The sequence below is a fragment of the Crotalus tigris genome, unplaced genomic scaffold, assembly GCF_016545835.1.
Source record: "Crotalus tigris isolate CLP2741 ecotype Arizona unplaced genomic scaffold, ASM1654583v1 scf7180000017591.2836849, whole genome shotgun sequence".
NCBI lineage: Eukaryota > Metazoa > Chordata > Lepidosauria > Squamata > Viperidae > Crotalus > Crotalus tigris.
The window spans coordinates 2,247,267-2,273,279 of NW_024096497.1; the positions used below are offsets into that span (position 1 = coordinate 2,247,267).

The window sequence follows — 26,013 nt, forward strand, 5'->3', positions numbered from 1 at the left end:
CCATTTGAAATTTCAAGTTTTGAGATTAGATATATAAAGATATTTTATTGCACACTACCCAAAAAGAGATATTCCAAGCCTGCAGCATTGGAGCGACATATACTGTAGAATGTCTTGGGTCCAATATCTGAGACAAAATAGAACCCAAGCAACAAATCCAATACTGTAACAGAGACAATTCCTATATCCTTATCCATTCGTTTCATCCATTATATACTGTATATACAGAGTGTGTCAATAGTTTGCCTAGCCACATGGGCTGATACTGCTATTGTATGCCTACAGTATTCCACAAAGACAGCCAGTATAAACACAGGTAGTCCTTATGACCACAATTGTTACTGAGTCAGTTAAGTGAATTTTGCCCCATTTTATGACCTTTTTTTCTATTATCCTCACAACAACTCTGTGAAGTCAGTTAGGCTGAGAGAAAGTGACTGGCCCAAAATTGCCTAGCTGTATATATAATATTAATAGAATAGCAGACTTAGGCAATATAAAGTTGCCACTGGCAATATCTATTTAAATGCAGAACAGAAATATTACAACACCAAGAATTACTAAATGCATTCAAATGCTATAGCTGTTGCACGTGGAACTATTTGTAAGCAGCAGAGGTGCATCATTCTGCTCTTTCTCTCACTTCTTTGCAGAAAACTGAACGGTGGCCTTAAAAGTCCTGCTGGCAGAAACCCACTGTGGGAAATTGGCATGAAACATTGCATCAAACCCCAAAAGCGTAACATTGTAATTATGGGCAGAAGAAAAACAGATCATGTTACGTTTCACAAAAGTTAGACATGCTTGGAATTTTAAGTTGCTTCTGTCTATGGACAAAACTACAAACAATCCCATATTTATAACATGCATATGCAGCCTATCTGAGTGGCAAGAAGTTTCAGCAATTCTTTGCAGCATCTATTCAGTGTTCAGTTTCAACAGAAAAAAAGAAAGAATTGACATATTTCTGAGAGAGAGAAAGAAACTGAGAACTCAGAACATAATCCTGCTCCCATCCAAATTCCTATGAGAATGCATGGTGCCACAGAATTCCCACAAAGAGCAGTATCAACCCTGAGCCTCCTCTTCAAGTCCAAATTAGTCCAGAGAGGGAGAGTGTATAAAACTAAAAATAAATGCTTCATACATGAAACAAAAACATTGTACTCCAGAAGTTCTACTGAACTATTCTGAATGAGTCACAGTTTGTCAGAAATAAAATCCAGAATGTTTTTGTTGTATATGATTTCAACCAAAAACAAAACCCTCAGAGATAATTTTACATGGAAGAAAGACAAGGCTGGTCCATGCCTCTGAATTTCTCCTTTTCTTTTCTTTTCAGCTTTCAATGATGTCCTTCCACCAGCCCTCCCTTCCTGCTGATCTTCTTAGCACTAGTCCTCTTTTTTTTCCTCTGCAAACCTCAGTCAGGCTGTTGTCAACATCCCAACTGAAAACTTGTAGTTCAAAGTATAAACTGTTTTATATAACTCTATTCCAGACTGATTTTTTTACTTATTTGTATCACCATTCTAGCTATTGTCTATCCACTGCAGGATGAAGGCCTCTTCTTGTTTCCAACCAATACAGTCCTGAGCTTTCTTTTGCCAATTGGGCCAATACTTGCTGATGTCATCAATCCATCTTGTTTTAGGTCTCTTTCGTGGATGCTTTTTATCCAGTAGGATCCATTCTATGACACTTTTGGTCCACCTGCCATCAGTTCTTCTTGCTATGTGACCAGCCCGTTTCCATTTCAATTCTTTTACTCTCTTGATGATATTATATACTTTTGTTTGTTCTCTAATCCATGGGCAGATATTTCTATCTTGTCTTGTAATGCCAAGCATGTATCTTTCCATGGCTCTTTGCACCACTCATAGCTTTTGTATCAATTGTGAGGTTAGTGTCCATGTTTCACAGGCATCTGTTAGAACAAGTAGCACACATTGATTGAAAACCTCCCCCTATGCCTGAAAAGTTTTCGATCAACTTATTTGTATACATATGTACTTCTCACACAACCTTCCCCTTGACTTTTCATGAGCTAAAAAATGGGTTATCCCAACTACCAGCATAATTGCTGTGCATATATGAAATGCGCATCTCCAGAACTTTAACTTTCAACTGTCTTGTCTCAATGCCTGCGTTCACATTATTTTAGCCTAACATTTTGTATAAACCAACTGTGAATCCAGTCGCAAATCTCACTTACATTATTAATAGTTAAGTTAACCAAGAGTTTATTCTCTAAGCATAGCCTGAAAATTCCAATAACTTAAAACATCCATACTGATAATTCGAGAGTCAAATTTACAGATTTGGATTGGATTTAATGGAATCACCTTGACCACTCACAAGGCCATTATGTTTTTGGTAAATGATATTATTGAATAAATCTAGTCAGATAGAAGAGTCCCAGAGAACAATGAAATGACAAAAATGCTGACAACGGTCATCATGATGTCTATTCGCTGTTTAGTCAAGATGTCTAAGAAAGATTAAAGAATTAGCTGAGCATAACAAGGTTTTACCCTCTTTTTAAAAAAAAAAAACAAAAAACAAACCTTTCCTGTACTCTAATCCAGTTTTTTTATTCTGAAGAAACAAAAGGCAACAGAATCAAATTGAATGGTAGTAACACAAACAACAATCCTGACTCTTCACTCATGGTTTATATATCACATGAGTACAACCATTTTCCACTAATGTTAGCTTCTTCTGATCTATCCATATAAATATTTTTTCCAGTCCTATTTACAACAGCATCACCTTCCTCAATTCCTTCCCTATACTCTTTTATACAATTATTACATATGAAAAATACTTTTACCAGCAACCTTTAGAAAAAGAGCCACAAAGATACCAACTGCCCTACCAGCTTCTTTTTTAAGATGAATCATTTGGCATAAAGTCTGAATCATCCACTTCCTGCTTGTAAAAGGATCATCTGTCCTTGATGTTGCTCATTCAGTAGCAGCAGCAGCAGCTGGAGAGGGGAACTGTCAAATCAGGCAAAATAGTGGATGAAAATCCCATCCCTTGTATAGATGCACTGGTGTCATTTGCATGTACAAAGAGGAGACTAAACAATCCTGTTGCAGTCAATAACTTACCTATTTTTATTCTCTTAGGCTGCTTTTGCTACCAGGTTCTCTTCATGTGCAAATATTTGGGAAGAGGTAGGAAGGATCTTATTTAATTATGGGGCGCTGTCACAAAACAATCAGGGAGAGAGAGAACAGGTGAGGGGTTTTTGGGAAATTATTTGCAGGGAGATATATGATGAGCAACTGAAATCTAGCTATTATAAAGAGTGGAGGGGAGACCAGTGGCTGATCTCCCTTCCTTTCAGTCTACAATCTTATTAATGGTGTGACAATGACAGTGATGGAAGACCCTTTAATCTAAAGATCTAACTTTTTTTAATGCTAAGTCAGTTTCTGACAAAGTATCTATCTAGGATTTAATCCTGGACAAAACACTGATTTGGCATTTATCATAGATATCTGGATAAGAGTAGAGGGGAATTAATTTCTTCCAGTTTTGTGGATGAATTACTGTATAAAGTAGCAGGCTAGCTTGGAGGGTAGGGAGGTATGTGGTATAGTGTAAGGGACATAAGGAGTAAGAAGGCAGCCATGATATGTTATGCTTGATCGAGGTAGTTAGAGATGTGAGTTGTTATGATAAAAGTAAGTTGGTAAAGTCAAGAATTTAGTTATGAGGAAGGATGTGAAAGACTGCTTAGCCAAGAAGGCCATAATTTAGGGAAGATGATTAAAAAACCAAGGGGCTATCATAAAGGGAGCTCAAGGAATGTACTTATATTGTCAGGGATTGTTAGAAGTCTGTTATCAGCATAAGGAATGTGCTAACTTCTGACTTTGGTCTGTACTATATATATGCAATGTATGTTTTATTTTACTTCTTTACTGTCCTTCCTTTGGGAACAGCATTTTCTTTTTTCTAAAATAAACTTTTTGGGTAGTGCTGAGCTTCAGAATTTAATGACCGTGATCTAGGAATGTATTTCTTGATGTTTTGCTAGCAACTGTGGCTAACATCCTGAGAGGCAAGGTGAGCAGGAACTAACTGGGCTCCTATCTTTAAAACTAGGTGACCTGACTGCAAGTGAGTAGGCTAAACACCAATCGAAAGTCAAGAGTGTTGTTGAAGCTGACTGTTTTGTAGTATACAGAAATAGCCTAACATTTAATATCACTTTTAAACACACTCTTCCCTCCAGTGGATTTCAAGCACCACTTTGGTTTACCAAGGAATTCAGACTGATGAAATGGACTGCTGGAGAGCTTTAGCAAAGTGGAAAATGCTCAGAAGTGGAAAAAGTAGCAGTAGATATTGTGAAGACAGCATAAACCCCTGGTACAAGGACTGCATAGCTTCCCCCAAAGTAAATTAGATTCTAATTCTGTAATTGTGTCTGCACAAAACAGGCCCACGTGTTTTTCCTTATTGTAAGTCCTTCAAGATAATGGGAAAGAACCAAAACAGTCAGAAGAGATTCACCATAAGCAATTTTTATTGGGTTGTTTTTTGTAGATAAGGTTAATGAGTATTTTTCAGACTCATCATTCTGAAGGTCACCAATAGCTTTAAATAGTTAACAGGCAATTTCCAAAAGTTTCACATGGTGAACATCTTCATTGATGAATTATTTATTTTTATTCCAGTGTATTTCCTCATCACTTACTGCTAGCTCTGAGTCCAGTGGTTTGTGTAATCATTTAGGATATTTGACACCAATGCCCATCATGCTTCACTTGTTCACAATCAATGATATGTCATTTTGATGCCTATTTTCTAATGTGCAAATATTTCTTTGAGGCTCTTTCCATTTTACTACTCTGAACATGTCACAATTTAGCAAATTTGACTATTCAACTAGTCATGCCTGACCCTAAATATGTTAAAACAACACCACTACAGCATCAGGACAGAACCCCAGGGGGCCGCCTATTGCATTCCTATATTATGAGAAATGTCAATTTAATTTCTATTCTTTGTTTTCTATTCTTTAGCCAGTTGCTCATCCATAAAGGACCTGCTCTTGAATTCCATGACTTTTAAGCTTATTGAGAAGCTTGCAGTTATTATACAGATCTATTCTTGGACTTTCCAGCCATTGTCCTAATTTCAGGAATATATTGGTTGTAAAAACTGCCAAATCTTCCTGGAGTGAGTTTTCCCTTTTGGTTTTCTTTCTCACTGGTCTTTCTCAATTTTGAGAAGTTTTCTTTCTTGAAGTCAAATATAACTGTGAGGGATTTGGTATGTGGGTTATCACTTCTTTGAATATTGAATTTTGCAATAATGGTGAATATCTGTAGCTTGGGTGTAGGATATAGGTGAAGGTTCATTCTCCAAGCTTGTAGTTTCCAAACATTCTGTTACCAGGCTAGGTAACAGCTTTGCAGAGTTTAAGGGGTGTCAGTGTTCTTCTGTTTATAAGAGCTTCATGTGGTCAGTAGGTCAGTTGTCTTGTGATGGGTCAGGTGTGGGTGTGTCAAGTGAGGGTTTTGTTACTATCTTGTGAGGGATCAGGTGTGAGTCATCAGGGAGTCTTGTGATGAGGTTATTTCAGGTAAGGGTCATTGGGAGATGTGGTACTGGTTGGAGGGTGGGGTTTGTGTGGGTTGGTTGAGGGTCTGTGCTGTCTCTGGCTGGCTGTGTTGGATTCTGAGGGGTTTATAGGCTGGTTGTAGATCAATGTGTCTGTTGATGGAATTGCTTGTGGTATGCCAGACTGCGATGAACTCATGAGCATAGTAGCTGGTAGCATGGCTATTTTTTGTGTTGCTCCAATTGAACTGGTGCTGTTTGGTCAGTCTACCTAATCAGTTCAACTACATATTTCTCTTGTTAAATTCTGTGTGCTAGTCAAAAAGAGGTCTAGTATTAAAGAACCAATCAACCTTGATCATTATAAACACAATAAACAACCCTGGTGCAATAAACAGCAAACTCACAAACTTGAGTGTATGATGTCAGTGGACTAGGAAAAGAAATGTAATGGGCAATGTTAAGGAGAGAAGTGAAAAGCAACTTAGATGGGTGTACAATAGCAAGTATTTCAGGGCCATTCTTGGAAGAACTTGAGATTCCATGTCTTCTCCATCGCATCTGAAATAAGTCATTTAGGGAGCAAATCCCAATAGGAGCCTGCTGATCACTACGATCAACCAATTTCACCAGTCGCAACTCAGTACAAAACAATACCTGATGCAGACAAATTGACAGTGATTACGTTTCCACCACAGCGCCTGCGCTGGCCAGGTAGCCCCTCCTCTAGAACGAAGACCAGTCGAGAGGCGGAGCTTCTAGAAGCCGCGGTTCCTGGAACGCTGTTGTTGCCCGTGATTATCTTTAGATTTTTGCACCCGGGATAAAGCTGGGAAAATGGCGGGAACGGATCTAAGCTCAACGGGGCTGGACCTAGAGAAGCTACGCATGGCGGGCGCCGGTCTAGCGTTGGCTGTGCTCACCAGCGGCGGCGACGCACAAGGTCAGTCGCACCGACCCCCGGCTTTCCTTCAGTCGAGCCGGCTCAAAAAACGCCAACTGGGGGTGTGCGAGTCACGTGCTACCAGATGCAACGTGCAAATGAGCACGGTTAGAGCTGAGCACAAGCGAGCTTGCGAACTAGGCTTGAGCAGTAGAGCCTCTGCCCTATGGAGGTTAAGAGTCGAAAACCCTAAAGTCCGCCTTGAGGGCCTGTTGCAGAAATCTTCTCCAGGGAGTTCCTGCTCCTCCTCCACTGCTTTTACATAGGTGCTCGCATAAGGGCGCCCCTGAGGTTGGCGGAGGGCGCTGCTCTCTGCCACATCTGCCCTCATCGTGGGTGAGGCGAAGGTTAGCGGTGCAATGTTCAGACCTGACGGGCTAGGAGATTCCTCTTTGGAACAGGCTCAGCGGCAAGAGCTGTGACGACTCTGCTTGTTTGACGCACGCAGCCGTGGCACAGGGCAGGCAGCTCTGCACATTCGCAGAAGAGCATTTCCTCCATGATGAGCCAAGGAAATTTCCCTGTCCCTCTATTCACATTGTTAGGGCTTGCGGAACTGAGCTGCAAAAATCTAGACGAGGACTAGGGTGATAGCAAAAAGATGTGGATGACTCCTTTTGTGTCATTAGTCTTCATCCGGAGTTTTGTAATCACAGATCACTGCGTTGCCTTTTGTCATTCTTCATTTCCCCAATGTCTGCTTAATAATGCAGTCCTAACATAGTAAGGTTGCAAAAAATGTTCGTGAAGAGTACTTTGAATGTGAAAAGACAAAATTGCATCATTTGCTTCTATACTAGGCATAGGATTTGAGAGGATAACCAGTAAAGCCATCTTTTTGGGGATCCAGAATTGGAAAAAGGCTTATTGTACAGAGATGTTTGTGTTTTGCATGCTGATCTCTGAAATATAAATATTGTAAACTGGGGTCTTTGGTGCTTCCCAAGCTTGGTTGTTTTCTTGCAACCATTTCATTATCAAACTAGATAACATCAAATTCTTGATACAAGGTTTTTTTCTTAAAGCAGATCACCTCACCAGGCAAACGGGATATGTCAATGCAAGTTCTTTCATTTCCCATTGACTGCATTTGATCTATCACAGGATTTAGGGGACTTGAATTAGATCTGCCTGCATATTTTTAAAAGTTAAGGTAATGGTTAATAGTTAAAGCTGATTACGTGAACATTAAAGCTGCATTTGTGTTCAGTATTTTGACTAAGGATTTTTTTTCTCATAAATATATCAGGGTCTTGTCTAATATATATTGTAGTCCTGTCTTGAGTGCTATGGAAATTGATTAGACAAGTAGCTGTTATTTCTAGATCAATACCCTTAGTCCTTCAGGGGACAGAATGCCTTTGATTCTAGTGAAGAATCTGTGACGTATACTTTAATGTAGGAAAAAGGGAAATTCAGAAAGCATTATTGATTTTTTGCTTGCAATCATTAAAATGCTATACTTGTTATGACTAAAAACACACACAGGCCAAGAAAAATTGAAAATAAGATTGCATACTCAGTTGGAATGCTGACTATTAGATGAATTAATCAATGATGCTTAATGTTTTAGTGTAAAATTTTAATTCAAAACTTTTAGTATGTGTTAAAAATAACCAAACCCCCTTCAAATTTTTAACTTCTATATATTGTATTTTCAATCATATCAGTGCTACTATAGTTTAAATCAACAACATAATATAGAAAATTGATATAAATCTACAGTAATGGCAGAATCAGTTTAGTTGTAATGAACTGTCATTCCTGGATCTTGTCTCTTTCTCAAATGAGTCTTAGAAAAATGGAATTTGATGGGTGTTCATAATGTGTGTTTTATTCCATAACAGCTGTCACTCTTATATAACCTTTATTTTGCCCTTGTTTTCTACAATGTAATCTTCTCAGTTATAATGAGACAATCTGACAAATTTAGAATGAAAAGTTACAATAGATTTTGTCTACAAGGTACTTCTATGAATTATAGCAGCTTAATCTATTTATTCTTTCAGGGTAACAAGCCAAACTTGTATGTAGCACAGATTTTTTAAGCAATGTAAAATCTCAGTTTTGTTAACTAATTGGGTAAGAGGTATCTTTTGAAGCTAAATGTCTGTGATTCATATTATTTTCAGGGAGAGAGAACAATATCGTCCAAATATTTGGGATGAAATTCAAACTACAATTTTGTCCATTCTATCCAAATATCACTAAAATGAGTAAAATCAAAGTTTTGCCAAAATTGTAAATAAAATACATTAATTATTTTAAAATCGGTGAACAAACTTCTAAGATTCTTCCTATAGGTCAGGTTGTCAAACTGCCAACCTACGGGCCAGTTGCATCATATGGATGCTGCGCCCACCCCAGCTCCGGCAATGCAAAAAAAGTTGTGATATGTCACATGATAAGGCGAGTTTGACACCCATGCCATAGGTCAATCATAGTGGAGACTAGAAATGGAAAAGAATCTAGCTTAGCTACCTTTTTAAAGTAACTGTTGCCTCCCTTGGTTCCTTTCTCCTTAAGGCTCCTTTCTACAACCCCAGAATTATTGCTGGATGAAATCTCTTTTCCATTTGTATCACATGGTTCCTAATCTCTGTTATTGACATTTTTTTTCCATATCACATGGAAATGCTCTAGTGTTAAAGATAACCAGCTATGGAGCTAGAAAAAGCAACCTACTTCAGAGGAAGTTGCCTAACATTAACCAGTTAAGGACGGAATTCTAACCATAGGTTGCACTATCTTTTATTTATATGGTATAAAATATATGTTGCCCTTCAAACAATAGGTATTTTAACTATGAATTATATCTGCAATTCTGTCTATTCCAGTGGAGTTTGTAGCAGATTCTTAAGAAGATAAAGTAGCAAGTATTTTTCCAAATCATCTTCCACTCCCATTCTATATTTTTATTGTTTGGTTATTTTATATATTCATTTTATATAAAATAGTTTGTACAGAAGTAAAAGTAGCAAGATTAAGCAGTGGATGTGATTACCTTTTAAATCGAACACAATGTTTCATAGAATAAAACAGCTTACTTTAAATGGGCAAATAATGGACTTGTCTAATTCTCTTAGGGGGAGCTCCACAACTGGTTCACCACTTTAGTTCTGTTTACCACCAACATACTTGATTTTCATTGTGAGAGATACATGGGGGTTTCTGAACCAGATTTGCACAAATTAAGGTACTAAAGCAACGTGCAGCTCCTCAAAAGTAGAATGCCACTCAAGAAGTTGCTGTTGGTTTATAATTTGCAATGAAACAACAAGGGAAAGTATTAAGTCTTGGGAATAATTTTTAACTCTGATTTAAATAAAATTTTAATTTAATCTTTTCATCTCAGTCACTTCTACTTCTTTCCCTTGGTTCTGCTCCTTTTCCTGACACAGGAGTCAAAGATCACATATGATCTTGTGAAAAGGTGTGTACCCTTATCTTCAATTCAAGATTGAATAAAAGGAGGTAATGTTTCAGTTATCTTGATCCCAGACCATCTTTGATTGGCCAACAATATTTCAGCCCTTCAAATGTTGAAATAAAATCCCATCTGTATTCAGTGTTCTATCTAGAAAGGGATTGAAGTAATAGCTACTGTACCTACTTTAGAAAGAAATGCAAGTGATGCAGCATCAGAATTACTTACCTGTAACTCTAGTCAACAAATCTGACTGGAGCATTGCTGGTTTCAGAAGGCTATTAGATTTCAATCCTAGATCCAAGTATTTCACTCTATCTAGAACAGGCTATTTCCTCAGTCTTGCCTGAATTGAGTTACAAATTATACATTCACAACTAAGCCTTCACTGTGTCCTGAATGTTGAAATTTTCTATTCTTTTTTTGGCAGTAGAAAAGAAAAAGAGCTGGGTATAATCAGGAAAGCTGTGATTTAATTCCCTTATGATCAAGTAGATGACAACATGATGACCTAATAGTCACCAGCTCCACTATATCTTGCCATATAGCCAACAATTTCAGAAGCAATGCAAAAATGCAAAGAGAACAGAACGTGAAACTCACAATCTATCCACGTGAGCTTGATCTTCATTGTAACAAAGTAAAATACAGAAACAGCAGGTAGGCAGTTGTAAGTGTCCATTCCAAGCAGAAGAAATGGCAGAGCAGAGTTCAGAGTTAATTTTCAATATCTCTGAAAAGCAGCTGAGCATGTGTTTGGCAGTCTTAGCTCCTCTAAATGTCTGATCACACGATTCTTTGAAAGAGTGTTGAATGAGATAAAGTAAATCATTAAACTAATTCCTATATAAAATTAAGGCTACATTGGATTCATTTATTTTATAATTGGAGTTTATGGAATTCTATAAATTAGCTTTACATTAATTGTTATTTTGGCTCTGTGAATAATGCTGCAAATTAAGCCTAATCTACTATAGTTGATTAGAGTAGCTGGTATGTGACCTACTTGCCAATACATTTTTTTTCTTTCCTTTTGGATTCAGTTGGCTTCTGATTTTCGTGCAAAGGATAAGAAAATATGGTTTGGCCAAAAGAAACAAAAAATATGTTGATTCACATTCAAAACTTTGGTGAATCTTTTAGAGCAGCCTACTCCTGTGGTCTTAGATGTGATGAATCAAATGTTTTATAGATATCAGTGAATAAATGTCTGTATATTCCTTTCTTTCTGCATTTCATTAAATATTTTAAAGTGGCTTACTCTATTTTTTTAAAAAAATAATTCCAGTAGTAATTAAAACTATTGAAACAAAAATGTTGTTTTTCCATATACCATTGTTAAACAAAACTTAGCCTACATAATACTGGTACTCAACTATTGATATATAGTTTTGTGTAAGAGCTTCTAAGTAGTTAAATTGTCATTGTAGAAAAAAAAATAGGAAAAAAATCAATGGTGGTGAGAGGTGGTGCCAGAGGTGGCACTTAGAGTCCTCTCTGTGGGCACATGCGCCGTCGCCCCAGTCCTAGACCTTCAGCTGGGTTTTATAAAACCTTTTCGCTTTAGGCCTCCACCGCCGTGTAAAAAAAAAAATGGTTCAATCAATCAGTCAATTTCAACTTCTTGCGGAGAAAAAAAAGATCTTGCAAAGTTGGAATTGATTGATTGAACTTTTTAGTCCCACCCAGTCTGCTGTTACCACCGCAGCCATGCCCACCCAATGGGCCACACCCACCCAGCACCCGACGATGCATAAGTGGGTTTTGGGTTGCAGTTTGGGCACTCGGTCTCTAAAAAGTTTGCCATCACTGGCATACAGTAATCTATACATTTAAATATACTTTAGAGGATCTAGGGCAGTCCTTATGACAACTGCATAAGCAGAACGCTTTTTAATAATACTGCTGTATGTTTGCTTACTATTTTGACATCATATTTAACAATGTAACAAGATATAGCCAGTGTGACAAGTTGGTTAGGTATCTAGGATTTGATCCATTCATAAACCTCAGTATTAACATGATTCACCAGCTAAGGGATGCTTGATTACATGCTATATATGGAGAACATAAGAATGTTAACCTAAGGGCACTGGCACAGGGATCAAAGACAAAGCAATTTGTACCTGCATTACAAATAGTGTTTCCTATCATTGCTGTTGGATGAATCTCTACTAAAATTACTATTTGGTTGGATTATAAAGCAGTGGACTTATTACCCACTTATATAGAATAATTGGATGGTTTTCCACAAACAGTTAGAATCTGATGGGTTTGTTTTAATGGAAAACAGATAAATTGGGTGGGGTTTTTTTTTTGCATATAGAAAAATTCTTTGTAATAAAAATCTTATGTAGTTAACAGTGCTGGATTACTATTGGGAGATCTGAATTCTAGTTCTCACATTAGCATTAAAGCCGATAGGTTGACTTTGGTCAGTCATACTTTCTTCATTCTAGACTGAGAAACTGAAAATTATCTTAGAAGATGATAGTGACAAGCCATTTCCAAACATATTGCTCCCAAAACCCCTGTGTGGCCTTAGCTATATAATTGCCAGGAGCCAACATTTACTTGAAATTCATTAACAAAAGTGAGGGGTCCTTGGTGCCCTCTGAGCTTGATTGTTTTCTTGCTAGCAGTGATGATGTTACCTAGTTTGAGTAATGAAACATTCGCAAGAAAACAACCAAGCTTAGAGAGCACCAAGGATCCCTCATTGCAACGCTGAGCTACAAATATTCTCCTTTATTAGTAATAACAGTATTTTATGTTGTTTTAATTTTTGATTGGGAGCCAACCGGAGCTTGTTACAAATTGAATGGCTACATAATTTTTTAAATAAATAAAAATAAACCATACCAGTATCAAAATATATATAAAAGGAAAATATTTTTAAGTCAAGGCCAAGTAAGAATCAGTATTGAAATGTAAATGAAAGGAACAATCTACATCCTGCAGTAGTTATTTTATTAAGGAAAACAATCCTGTTAGAGGACTTGCCCATTTCAATTTCCTGCTTTCATAAGCCTTTCCTTTCAGATAAATTAGAGTGTAGTGAATATGAGGATATTCCATTTTAGAAAGTTCCAACCTAAAGGAATTCCAGGGAGGAGAAGACGATGGAGGCTCCTCCTGGGGACCTGCAAGAGTTCAAGTCAGCACAACCCATGTGTGTGTGTGTTTGTGTCTGTGTGCCTTAGCCCAGCACAGAGGGGAAAAGGCAGGAGTTTCATTTCTCTGCCCAAGGTAAAACATAATCAGCACAACTGAATTATGTGGTATCAGTGTCAGAAATTGAAACAATATCAAACTTTTTTATAATTGCATAATGTAATATATTAAAATTTTGTAATAAATCACAGTCATTTATTCATCATATAACTTTGAGCCATTTCATGGTACATTGGCCCTACCCAGCGTTTCTAATTTGCATCATAAAAGCAGTAACAACCTTCCCTGAATAGGGCCAAGCTTTTTCTAGTAATACATTTAATGCATTTGGAACTCTCATAAAAGTAAGGCTGCCAGGTCTGGATTAAAAATATCCATATGACCTTGAGATGGCAGCAAGAGATACAAGAAACTTGAAGGCTTTGCTGCCATTAGTGGTTGTCCTGATTTTTACAGCCCAAATCTGATAGTCCTAATGAAAAGACAGCATGTTTCATTTTTAAAACAAAATTAAATTTTAAAGAAAAAGAAAATATAAAATATTTTTACTTTAAAATCTTTTAGGCAAACATTCAACAGTAAAGAGCTAAATAGCAGATCTATTCAAAGCACAGTGATACAGCTTGTAACTCAGTAAAAATAAATGCTGTGCTCTAACCTTTTTCTCTCAGGTAAAAACTTCATAAGAGACTAGAGAAGTTTTACAAAATCAATACAACTTACCCTAAAATTAAAATAATCTGGTGTTCAGTTTGGGCACAGCAAGTTTCATTGTTATGCTGATGATTTAAGAAATAGCATGTGATGTTCTTTGATATTATGTTATGCATCTCAATTTCACTTACGTAATGGTTAGGTCCAATATTAATGGTACCTGAGTTGCAAATTGTATCTTTTTCATCATTGTATTTCTTCCACCTACACTAAATATTGTTGCTTTTGTTCCAGTTAATAACTCTGCAGATGGAATGGATGGGAGGAAAAACTTTATCTGTTAGTAATGACAGATTTGGGTTTTTTTGTTTTTTTTTTAAATGAAAGTTGAATCTGTTTCTCTTAACTTTATTGTGAGTTTCTTTTAGAGTTTCTTTTCTCTTTTCTTTCATATCCTCCCAAATGGAAGAAGTAAGCATTTTTGGCATTTTTGTTTAGCAGCTAAGCATAAATAAAACTGATTAGCAAAAATAAATATTTTACTCATAAGGGACACATGCTGTGCAATTTCTATGAGATTTCATATGTACTGTTTTATTCCTTTACCAGCTACTTTTTAAACTTTATTTTTTTGTGCATAAAGTTTTCTTCCTAAGGAATTTTAATCCATCACTAACACAAGACAATAAAGTGCTACCCTGTACATGCACAAGAAGGCAATTCTTTCAGTGCTTATTCAGGAGGGCAAGGGTATTCAGTGAGATATATTCCTTGTATGTGGAAATTTGTACTCTGCCTCTGTTCAGTTTCAGTGAAGTGCAAATTCCCTGTATAGCATCTAGCAAAAAAAAAAAAAAAAAAAGCAGGAATGTTTTTACAATGCTTTTTGTCTTCTGGGACTTGAACTTATTTCCGAGAATTCTAACAGCAACATTTGGAGAATGCTAGTTTTGGGATGGTAGTATTTTACAAACTAGCTATATACTGCATCAATTTGTCTGAGACCTGGGTCATAATTTAACTTGTATTCCATTTTTTCCAGGTATGAATGCTGCTGTTCGAGCTGTAACACGCATGGGAATATATGTTGGAGCTAAAGTGTTCCTGATATATGAGGTTCACATTTTTTATTTATTATCAAAATATTTTTTCCCTGTGTTGTGTATGTGTTTATAGAAATAGTTCTTTTAAATTGCTTCTGGGAAAGCGAAAGGATCAAAGGATTTGAAAATGGAAATGCTGGTACAAATATTTTTACAGTGGTGCAGAAATTGATTAATTCTAACAGACCTATCAATATAATCTTAGGAAGTTTAGGAAAACTTAAGAGTTAAGAAATGGTTGAGGAACATCATTGACAAGTTAAATGTTTTCATCCTTTTGATAACTGATAAATACAAATGCAGAATAAATTCTGTATTTAGTGTAAATTGTTGATGAAATGTTGGCAGAGGCAAGATTCAAACTAAATATAACTACAGTAAACTGATAAGGAACATATGGCCCTCAAAAATGCTGATCAAATCAGGGCCAAATAACATATTAACTAGGCCACCCATTCCTTATTTATGATAACAGGCTACCTGTTTCTTAGCTGCTTTTATTTCCAGACAATTTTTCCATGATTTTTTTCACAGTTCAACTAGCCTCCCAATTCTGTTGTGGTAGTGTAAAAACATTAGCTTCCAGCAGTCAAGATGCTACATTACTACATTGAACCAATTTTGCTATATTGTATTGGATATTTTCTTGATAATATGTATTTATTATATTTTTATAATGTTTTAGTTCAAGATCTTTCCTCCATGTGTCAGTCTTTTGCATGGTTACAATTTTATGAAAACAGTTAAATGGAATTTATGGTGGAACAAATGTGTCCTGCTTTAAATTTTGCTTCTTGTAGCAACCTGCAGTAAATTTGAACAAAAGGGTAAGACCAAGGATATTGGAATATGTAGATAATTCCCTGTGTTGTAAATTAATTTTAATAAAGTTTTCTTAGTAGTACAATTATGGTATTTTACAAAACTTTCTTTTTTTCTCCTTAGGGTTACGAGGGATTAGTGGAAGGAGGAGAAAATATTAAGCAAGCAGATTGGCTCAGTGTGTCCAATATTATTCAATTGGTGAGACTAAGCTTTCCTGACTTCTTTAATTAGATGGTCTTATATTCATATCTAAGCCTTTCATGGTACACAGCTTTGTCTTAACTCTCTGAATAATTTGAATTAAGTGTAAATTTCTGAGTTTGGGGTAATAACTGATTCCCATTTTCAGGAAGAACTGAAAATAGAACTGTACTAGAACATACCGTAGTCAGTGGACTCAGTCTTCCTATCTGTTGTGCCAGGACTCAGTGCTTATCAGTCAGATGACTATGAGCTGCCTCGACTCTCTCATGCCTTCCTTTGCCTTAATAGCAGTGCTTCTTCAAATTTTACTGAATAAGACATGAGTCAGTTTTAGAGTGGGGGCCAGTCTAATTTCTGGAGGGATGATGATGATGTTCCAAAGAGAAGGCCCTTCTTCTGGATCCCGCCAGATGTATCTCCTTAGGGGACGGGACTCGCAACATTCCTTGCCTCCCCGCTCTATTGTCACTCTTTGCTTTTGGGTGGCAAGAACAACTACCTTATATTAGCTAGCAATGCCCATAATTGTGAACCAGGAATCATGGCTTGATTATTATGGCATGACTAAGACACTATTATGCACAGTCCTTTTATTCATACAATCACATCTGGGAAACAAAAAAGAGCTCACCTTTATGTTGAAATAGGGAATTAATGAATTAGTTAACAGCAAAAGACAGAAATTCTAAGCCAAAAAGCAGCTTAAAGCTGGTTTACAATCCTGATTTGTTAGACATCATCCCTCTCCAAGACCCATGATTCACATTTAATGGAAAACTATCTCATTTTTCTATTTATGAAACTAATGAGCAAAAGAACTGCAGGCACTGATATGCCATATGTTCATATTATACAGTGTTGGGATTCAAATATGTGAACAACTGGTTCTCTGTGTGGATGCCGCTTCTGGAAGTCCATTCTGGGCCTGGGCAACAAAAAATTAGCTACTGGTTCTGCCGAAGTGGTGTGAACCAGCTGAATCCCACCACTGATATTATACCTTATTAAATTAGAAACCTTAAATTTACTTCTATATGTGACCATGGCTGTAAAATTATTCTAGACTAGTAATGTTGGTCCAGGCTAATAGCTCTTCAAGAATCCAGGTAGAGAGCTTGTCCAATTTTGCTATCTGGAAAGATCTTGGCAATGAATTGAATCTTGCAGGGCTTCTTTCTCATTGAAATTATTCATGTAAACTTTACTGCAATTTAAGTAGGAAAGATTATTCCTACTAGGGAAATCTAGGGAGTATCTTCCGCTGAGATATGAGGAAGGAATCCAGTCAGATAAATTTTCTATTTGGTTGTTTCATGTCTTTCCTGTCTGATACATCCCACCAATCTGGATCTCCTGAGCACATGTGATACCTAGCTTCTCCTCATCCAACTCTCAGAGCAACCTATGGGATTGTTCTGATTCTCTTGCATGTTTATTTGTTCATTATGATTTTCCCTTTGTCCCACTTTTGGGAAAGATTGAGCTTGTCGTATAGCAAGAGCAATTTTGAGATAATAATATAAAGGGATAATATTATTTTTTATCTATCCCTTCAAACAACCCTAAATGATAAGAAATGAATTTTTGTGTATTGTAAATTGTATGATACAGTTCTTCAATTTTATGAACTGCTGCTACATTTTCACTCTTTTTCAGATTAAGCCAAGGAAGTTATATAATAGGTCTTACAGGTTTTTTAAATTAGATCCCTGCCCCCTGCAGCTACACACTTAACATAGGTCTTTAGACAGTGCAGGTTAATGACCCATGTCCCCATTCTCACTTTGGTAACCATCAAGCACAGGGGTGTCAAACTCAATTTCACTGAGGGCCGCATCAGTATTGCGGTTGCCCTGGGGGGGCAGGTGGGTGTGGCCAGAGTGGGTGCAGCCTACAGGGTGGGCGTGGATGTGGCCTACAGGGTGGGTGTGGCCAGTTCTACATCATTTGGGTCAAGGGTGCCTATGGGGGCCTGGGTAGGAGTGGGACAGATCTGAGGGTCTCTGGCAGAAGGGGGTGGGACTGGGGCAAGTGCCAAGGCATGGTCCACCGGGGCAAGTGCCAAGATGGACACTACAAAATTGTACATTGGCTCCCAGCTGGCCTGGGCCAGGGCCAAGGCAGTGGGGGCCGTTCCCTCACTGTTTCCAGGATGGCTTCGTGGGCCACATGAAACCACTTTGCGGGCCACATCTGGCCCCCGGGCCTTGTGTTTGACATATCTGATCTAGCACCTTCCAGAGCAGCTTCTAGTGAAATTTGTGGATCATTGGGAATTCTTGGAATTGCAGCCTCAATACCTCTAAACAAGATCAACTTAGAAATTGTTGTCCTGGCGACATTACCCTAAATTTGTGTTTGTCATTGAAAAATGGAAAGGTTTGTTTTTGGTGAACATTGTGAGATGACTTTTTTTAAAAAAAAAAATTAACTACATCTGCAGGAGTTAAGGATTGTATTGTATTAGAATTGCTTCTTAGATGGACCTGACTGTCAGAATGTCTTTGAAGTAGACCCACCCACTTCATTTACAAAAGTATTGTATTTTTCCTTCTTCTTAGAACCTTTCCCAGTTTGACTGATGTTTTTCCTTTCTGTCAGGTAACATTCTGGTGTTGCATGTTTCTATAGGATGGGTCTCTCTTTGTCTTCCTTTACTGCTGATGTAGCTTCTGCTACTAATAAGTACAGGCTTGAGCAAGGCTGCCATGTCTATGCCATCTTTTCTTTCATGTGCCATATAAATTATTCCCAGATCTTCTCTAAAAGAAGTCATTTAGCAGTTAAGCAAGTTTGATTTGCACGCTTTAACTGGTTTTGATAGCAGTCCAATTTAAAAAATAATAATCTTTCTAGCAACATGCTCTTCTACTCCTGACCTCATCATATTTCTCTTCAGTTTATTAGCATTGTAACTAATTAAATCCATAATTTTTGTGGGTTTAGCCCTTATTTGTGTTACAGGTAATAGTCAAAAGCTTCAAATCAGTGGATGTAAATTTATTATGTCAACCTTCAAAGAGGTTATCCTTTTCCTGAGCTGAGGGGGCAGGTGTTCAGAAGATGATTGTTCGATTATAGTTATGTTCCCAATACCAAGCAGCAGCAGCAGAATCCGCTAAGTTCTTCAGGCATAGCAACAGAAAATTGGGTTAATTAAGAGGTGTCTGTGATGGGCTAAACAGAAAAGGTCAAATGCTAATTTAATAATCCTTGATTCCTAGTTTCATTATTCAAAACTACCAGAGCTGGTATTTCTCAGTTCACATATCACTGTAGTAACTTCCTGTTATCATTCTGAAAGCCATCTGCTTGGGATATAATAGAGAAACAAATAAGTTCCTCCAGAATTTAGCGTATTTTCCAGTCAGTTCTGCAATGTATTGGTATGTTAAAAATGGTATCTTGTGAGTGATTGCACAGTGTCACCAACCCTGGCAATTGATGCTTCATAATGTTAGAAAATAGAAAAATGAAAAAATTGTATGTATTCTTTTTGTAACTTCAGGGGATGTGCTTTCGAAACAAAAACATATACCAACTTAAACTTGTTTAAATCTAGAACCACATAGCCTTTTTGTTTCTTCTGTGTTCCCTTTTAGAAAACACCAATATTAGTTTACCATTGGAACTCATACACTTTCAATACCATTTTTTCCTATTAATTTCTGCAGTCATCTAATTTTTTAATTCATAATTAGGCTTTCTTTTCTGTTTAAAGGGAGGAACTATCATTGGCAGTGCCCGCTGCAAAGCTTTCACCACACGGGAGGGTCGCCTTCAGGCTGCCTACAACCTGGTACAGCATGGCATCACTAACTTGTGCGTCATTGGAGGCGATGGCAGCCTGACTGGTGCAAATATCTTCCGTTCAGAGTGGGGTGGTCTTTTGGAAGAACTGGTCGAAGAAGGTAAGTATAAACCTCCTCTAACATCGTAATATTGGTGCCAGGCTGCTGCTTGCATTTCATGTTATTCACTCTGAAAATCAGCTTGGATGTTGAGAGCCAAAAGACTGTAACCAAACAATGCTTCTAAGGATGCAAGATAGTATCAACACATGTATTTATTTTGTTGTCCGGTCACTAAGTTGTGTCCAATTCTTTATGACCCAATGGACCATACTTACTTAGTTACTTAGTTCACTTTCAACAGGACAATGGAAAATCATCAATTTCAGTAGGAAAAATCAGAGATATGATTTAGAATTGCAGGGTTGGGGAAGATCATACTGGGTTGCAGCACATGCAGAAAAGAGAGAACTAGATGCCTTAGATCATAAGCTGAATGAGAGCTAACTGTGTGATACAGAAATGATACATGTGCAATCCTAAGCTGCATCAACAGATCTCTAGAGTCAAGATCAAAAAGAATCATTGTTCTTCTCTGTTCTGCTTTGGTACTTCCAATTTTGGGCATAATATTGTAAAGGGTGACCAACTGGAGCCTCCCAGAAATGAACAACCAAGATGACAAGGGACCTAGAGGAAAAAAGAAATTATGAATGGTGGGACATTTTAACTATGTTTAACCTAGAAAAAAGTTGTGAGGAGATATTGCATTATCTGGAGGGCTGTCATAAAGAAGAATGGCCAAATTTTTCAGAGTAGTTCTGTAACAGGGAAACAAACTGATTTGAATTATAAGAAGTAAGATTTCAATTGGTCATATGGAAAACATTTCTATGATAGTAGCTGTTCAACAATAGAACAGATTGTGTCAGGAAGTAGCAGATTCTTCTTCACTGGAATGTTTAAGCAGCAAGAAGACCATCTAAGTTAGTTGTTCAAAGTGGGTCATCAAAAAACATTCTGTGAATTTACTTTACTGTTGTAGGGTCAAATAACAGAACTCTTTTATGCCAAACAGCATCAAGGCAGGATTATTTTGAGTTTCTTTCCATTGCTTGCCTTCAGTGTCTAAACTGTGCAGTAACTTCTTCAAGTCCCTCCTTAATGGTTTGTTCCCCTTATCCTCCTTAGCAATTCTTTCACCTTTTCCCAAAGTCCACTCTAAATTCCTTTACAAACTGTCTGGAATGCTGTAATTCTGGATTTTACCACCGGCCAAGTGAATTCCAGAATCCCTTCCAGACCTATGATTTTATTATTGGTTTTTTTAAAATCCTCACTTTTAATACCATTGAATCTTTCGCTGAATCTTTTTAATAGTCAGTTGCACCTCTTTATGCATTTTTGTAACATAAAACATATAATGGAAATAAAAATAAAAGAAATAAAATCAGCCTTCAGTTCCAAAGAAACACGAACTTAGTGAAATCAGTGCTTTTATTTAGATATGACATATCTGTCCTGTTTTTTCAAACAAACTGTTAATCAAGACAAAGAATGTAATTTACAGTTTATCAGAATACCGTTTAAATGCAATAAAAGAAAAAGCTGATTTTAATTGAAATAACCTTCATTTATTTTGATGTAGGATAATTTTTGTTTAATTGTGTTTGGAAACAATTCATTTGAGATATTCTTAAGACTCACAACCCTTTGTTCATTTTCCATATAGGAAAAATCACTGAAGAAATATCTCAGACATACCGTCACTTAAATATTGTGGGCCTTGTGGGCTCCATTGACAATGACTTTTGTGGCACTGACATGACCATTGGTACTGACTCTGCCTTACACCGCATCATGGAAGTGATTGATGCCATCACTACAACAGCCCAGAGGTGAACACAAGATTTCTTATATCTTTTCTCCACTGTCATTGTCAGAAGCACAAAAGGTGTGGCTAATTTTAATGAAGTTGCTTCCTTATTCTCTGTAAATTGAGCACTTTATTTTGCTTAATTTCCTCTGTTTCTCCCCCCCCCTTCATATTATAAAAGCAACTTATTATTGTAAGGCACTTGTATCTTCACCTAAGATAGCATTGGGTGATAAGCTCTTACTTTATAATTTTGTTTTACAGTCACCAGAGAACATTTGTGCTGGAAGTGATGGGCAGGCACTGTGGGTAAGAGTTGTTTACTTGTTGAACTGAGAAAAGAATTAACAATTTCCTAGCTGGGGAGGGCTAATCTAAAAAAACACCCCCCTTTATGCATTATGAAATCCTCCTTCCCCCCAGCTCCCTCCATTCAGTCTTCAGGACCTTCAGTCTTCATTTCTTTCACTTTAATAAACATCGAAGCTGCCATTCACAAGATGATACTATTCTCCTTTTCCAGATACCTAGCATTAGTTTCAGCACTGGCTTCTGGAGCTGACTGGCTTTTCATTCCCGAAGCACCCCCTGAGGATGGCTGGGAGGATTTTATGTGTGAACGGCTTGGTGAGGTAAGAATTAGTAATTCAACTAAATAAAGCTAGCTCATGCTAGACAATGCTTGTGGAATTCACTTGTCCTACAAATACCTTTATAAGTATCATTGTGCAACATGGCTTAAAAAAAAGATTATTTTTATATAAAAATTTCTGTCTTATTACAAAGTATCAGTGGCTAGCATTATTTCCAAAAGTGCCTGTGGACTCCCCTCCAGTGAGACCTAGAGAGATTCTTTAAGAAATAATAGCAATAGCAATAGGACTTAAATTTATATACCTTTCCGTAGTGCTTACAGTATTCTCTGAGAAGTTTACAAATGTTAGTATATTGCCCCCAACAATCTGGGTCCTCATTTTACCATCCTCAGAAGGATGGAAGGCTGAGTCAACTTTGAGTCAGTCAGGATTGAACTCCTAGCTGTGGGCAGAGTTAGCCTACAATATTGCATTCTAACCATTGCGCTACTACAACCCCTATAAAAATAAGATATGATTGTAAAGATTTGGGCTTTAAAAAAAAAAGACAGTATAAAACAATAGAAAAGATCTGCCCTAGTTTACTTAAAAAACACTTGATATTTATAGGGATGTGCAAAACTCATAGATTTGAGAATATAATGTTCTGAAGTATTCTGGAACATTCTATTCCCTTTTTGATATCTTGCCATTCCAGGGCTGATCCAATATTTTCCAGAAGTAACAAGCCTGTTTTGGAGCCAGAACACCTTGAACATGTGAAGGAGTATTTCTGGAAATTGCCAAACCTGTCCCTGGAATGGCATGGTCCAGAAAAGGTATGGCATGACCTCAAGGAGAAATCTTCCAATGTTCTCCAGAATTCCAGATTTCTTCAGAATGTTAGGTTTTTTAATACTATTTTAATTCAAATATGTATTCCTTGAGCTAATATGGCTTACAATGCACCCTAGAAAAAACTAACTTTTTTAAGGAACAGCTGACAGATAAAGAATTTGCCTGAATATATTCTGAGGCATGCTAACTTGCTTGGATTTGAATACTGTGCACAGTTACTACAAGCTGCCCAACATAAACAAAATTGTTGAAAGAAGGATGAGAGATGAAATCTTCCAGATTTGTGGTGTCGGAAATTCAGGACCACTTAAGCGTGGTCAGCTTTGTCTCCATTTTTTCCTACATGTAGGGTACTATGTTTCTGTGTGATTAAAAACTCAGGGTGCTAATATTAGGATTGTGAAAGTCTCTTGCCCTGGAGTCCATCAGTTGTTTGGTTTCTTATATTTTTATCTGGACAGGCTCGAAGCAGAGGATCCCGACTAAATATAATCATAATTGCTGAAGGTGCCATAGACAGGAATGGGAAGCCCATCACCTCTAACTATGTGAAGGAGGTAAGAGACAAATTAATAGGTTAGAACCAGACATTGAAAACAAAGGGAGAAAAATATTGTTTTAGGTTCTTCTAAATTCTGGAAATAGTTACATAGATTATGTGTTTCTTTGATTTTTTTTCAACCCTTAACTCTATACAAAGTTGAGAAACTCAACTTGGGCAGCTTTAATATAGATTCTCTTGTAGAAGCTCTTGATCTATAACAGTCTCTGATTTTGTTTAGGGGAGGGCATTGTGTTGGTAGGGAATTCAAGAATGTAAAATGCATCATCCCTTCCTTCCCTCTTTTTAATCAGCTGGTTGTCAAACGTCTCGGCTTTGACACTCGTGTAACTGTGCTTGGTCACGTGCAGCGTGGTGGGACCCCATCTGCATTTGATCGTGTTTTGGTAAGTGTGATATAATGACTAAATAATAACCCCATAATGTGTTGCCTATTTAAGTTCCCCCAAATCTGAAATCTCCCTCATATCTATGTACAACCTCCCAAGGAGTCATGTATGACAGCTTAGAAACCTTTAAACCAGGAAGTCTGAATCCTGAAGTTAATTTTTTGTGTTCTGCTCCACGGTTTCCTCCTTTTGGAATAATATATTTAAAAAGAACAGTTGAATAGTTTGATGTTTCCAGATCTTATTTCTCAACCTGTGGGTTTATTTGGTGCTACTGGATGGGAGGAACTTACACAGTTTCTGACATAATTTGGCAGTTCCCTCTTGGGTAACCTTGCCTACTGATTTTATTCCAAGAAGAAGCATTAACCTGTAGTAAAGACAGTTATATCCGGACACTACCAAGGTCAGATATTCAAGGAAAGATAATTTCTCTTTTTCAGTTAGATGTCATATTGTAGGATAGCTGTCTAATAATCTCATCTCTTTCTTCTCTCTGGAAAGAAGTTGTTCCATGGCTGTGAAGCAGTACATAAATAAGGGTGAAAATAGTTTAGAGGACAATTGTCATGAAACAGGTGCCAGGCTTACTGCAAAACTTGAGCAGGAGAGAATTACTGTATGTGATAGACATTACTTGCCTCACAATGTGTGACGTTCAAGAAAAAAATTGTTATTTGATTGCAAACGAAACTTTGAAAGTTATTTTTTCCCATCAACCCTATTATGAATCTTTGTTTTTTTTATGATGACCTTGGTGATTCATGAATTAAGTGCCTGCCCAGAATGCTTCATAATGTTTTACAATTAACCAAATTTATTAGCAGGAATCTTACCCTGTGCATAGCAGCAGTTGTATGCAGCTGCTGCTCAAATTCTAGCTTGCTTTCTACCATCACAGAAATAATGGGTGTATGCTTAGACCTCATGTTACTTCTAGTATTTGTACTTTGTCACCCTTTTCTCTTGAATTTAATTTTAATTTACCTTTTGTTCATTTGCCTATATAGGATATATATCAATACCGGTCATATACTTTCTGGCCTTGGACATAAGGCTGTTGATGTCCCCATTCTACCAGTGCCAGCATTGTGATAGCAAAGTTTCTCCCTTGGATGGACACAATCTTTGCTCTTTGGGACTTGGTTAAGACTATGCAGTAGACCCACCCATTTCTAAGTGCAGCTGGGTATTTTCAGAATAGTTTTAAGTGTAATTGCTCTTCTTGGCACTGAGTCATTTTTGGGGGGAAATTCTTAGGACATCACATTCTGAAGCTATCATAATCTCTGTCACTAGTTTCTGGTCTCTACCACACCTAGTCTTGAAGGCATTTAAGATCCATTTTTCTTGCTGAGGACCCTCTAGACTTTGTAATTTTAACACTGGCATTAGGAAAACCATGAAAAAAATAGCCTACATTTGCTAAAAGACCTACACAGTTCCATTTAGGACAAAAAAAAGCAAAGAGAAAGAGATAAAGGGCCTCTCAGGACACTGTCCTCCACTCCCGCTCAAGCCTCTGTATAATGTGGGTATTTAATTCCACCAGTTCCCTTCATTTTCAATTTTAGCAGCATCACCATTGCTGGATTCAATACTTTCTGTAGTCTTCCTCGAATCTTATTGATTTCAGAAGGAGAAATTTATGTGTATGACTACTGTAATATAGCTCTCTTCTCCAGTCTGGTATGACTATTTTCCTCCTCAGTTTCCCTATCTTCTTGGTCCATTTATTAGCTATTGTTCTTTCAAGACTGGGCATGGCACTGCAAGTCTGCAAGCTTACTGAAGTCCCATTTGACTACCCACCTATTGTCCAGAGCAGCCTCCAATATTGCAATGCCAAAAACAATATGTTCCATGCCTCAGCCTCATTTTCTTCTTGGCCAAGTACCTTGATTATTTAATTAAGCAAATCTGTTACAAACAAGTTCTTAAGGTATCACTTTCATCCCCATCATAATCTCAGGATGCCCTTCTGCAGCTTTAATACCCAAACACCAATTCTTCATGGCCTTCCACTCAAAGACTGCCATCTTCTCCTAC

The 26,013-nt window shown here is 37.2% G+C and overlaps 1 protein-coding gene across 1 annotated transcript in view; it reads left to right on the top strand.

The window, feature by feature from the left end:
* The first annotated feature begins 6,420 nt into the window (after positions 1-6,420).
* Positions 6,421-26,013, top strand: part of PFKL (phosphofructokinase, liver type) — a 38,333-nt gene continuing 18,740 nt past the window's right edge. Inside the window, exons 1-9 of the mRNA XM_039364203.1 lie at positions 6,421-6,526; positions 14,824-14,897; positions 15,830-15,907; positions 19,635-19,824; positions 21,437-21,602; positions 21,845-21,889; positions 22,104-22,212; positions 23,475-23,570; positions 23,869-23,961. Coding sequence (XP_039220137.1) covers positions 6,421-6,526; positions 14,824-14,897; positions 15,830-15,907; positions 19,635-19,824; positions 21,437-21,602; positions 21,845-21,889; positions 22,104-22,212; positions 23,475-23,570; positions 23,869-23,961 — 957 coding nt within the window. The remainder of the gene's footprint in view (positions 6,527-14,823; positions 14,898-15,829; positions 15,908-19,634; positions 19,825-21,436; positions 21,603-21,844; positions 21,890-22,103; positions 22,213-23,474; positions 23,571-23,868; positions 23,962-26,013) is intronic.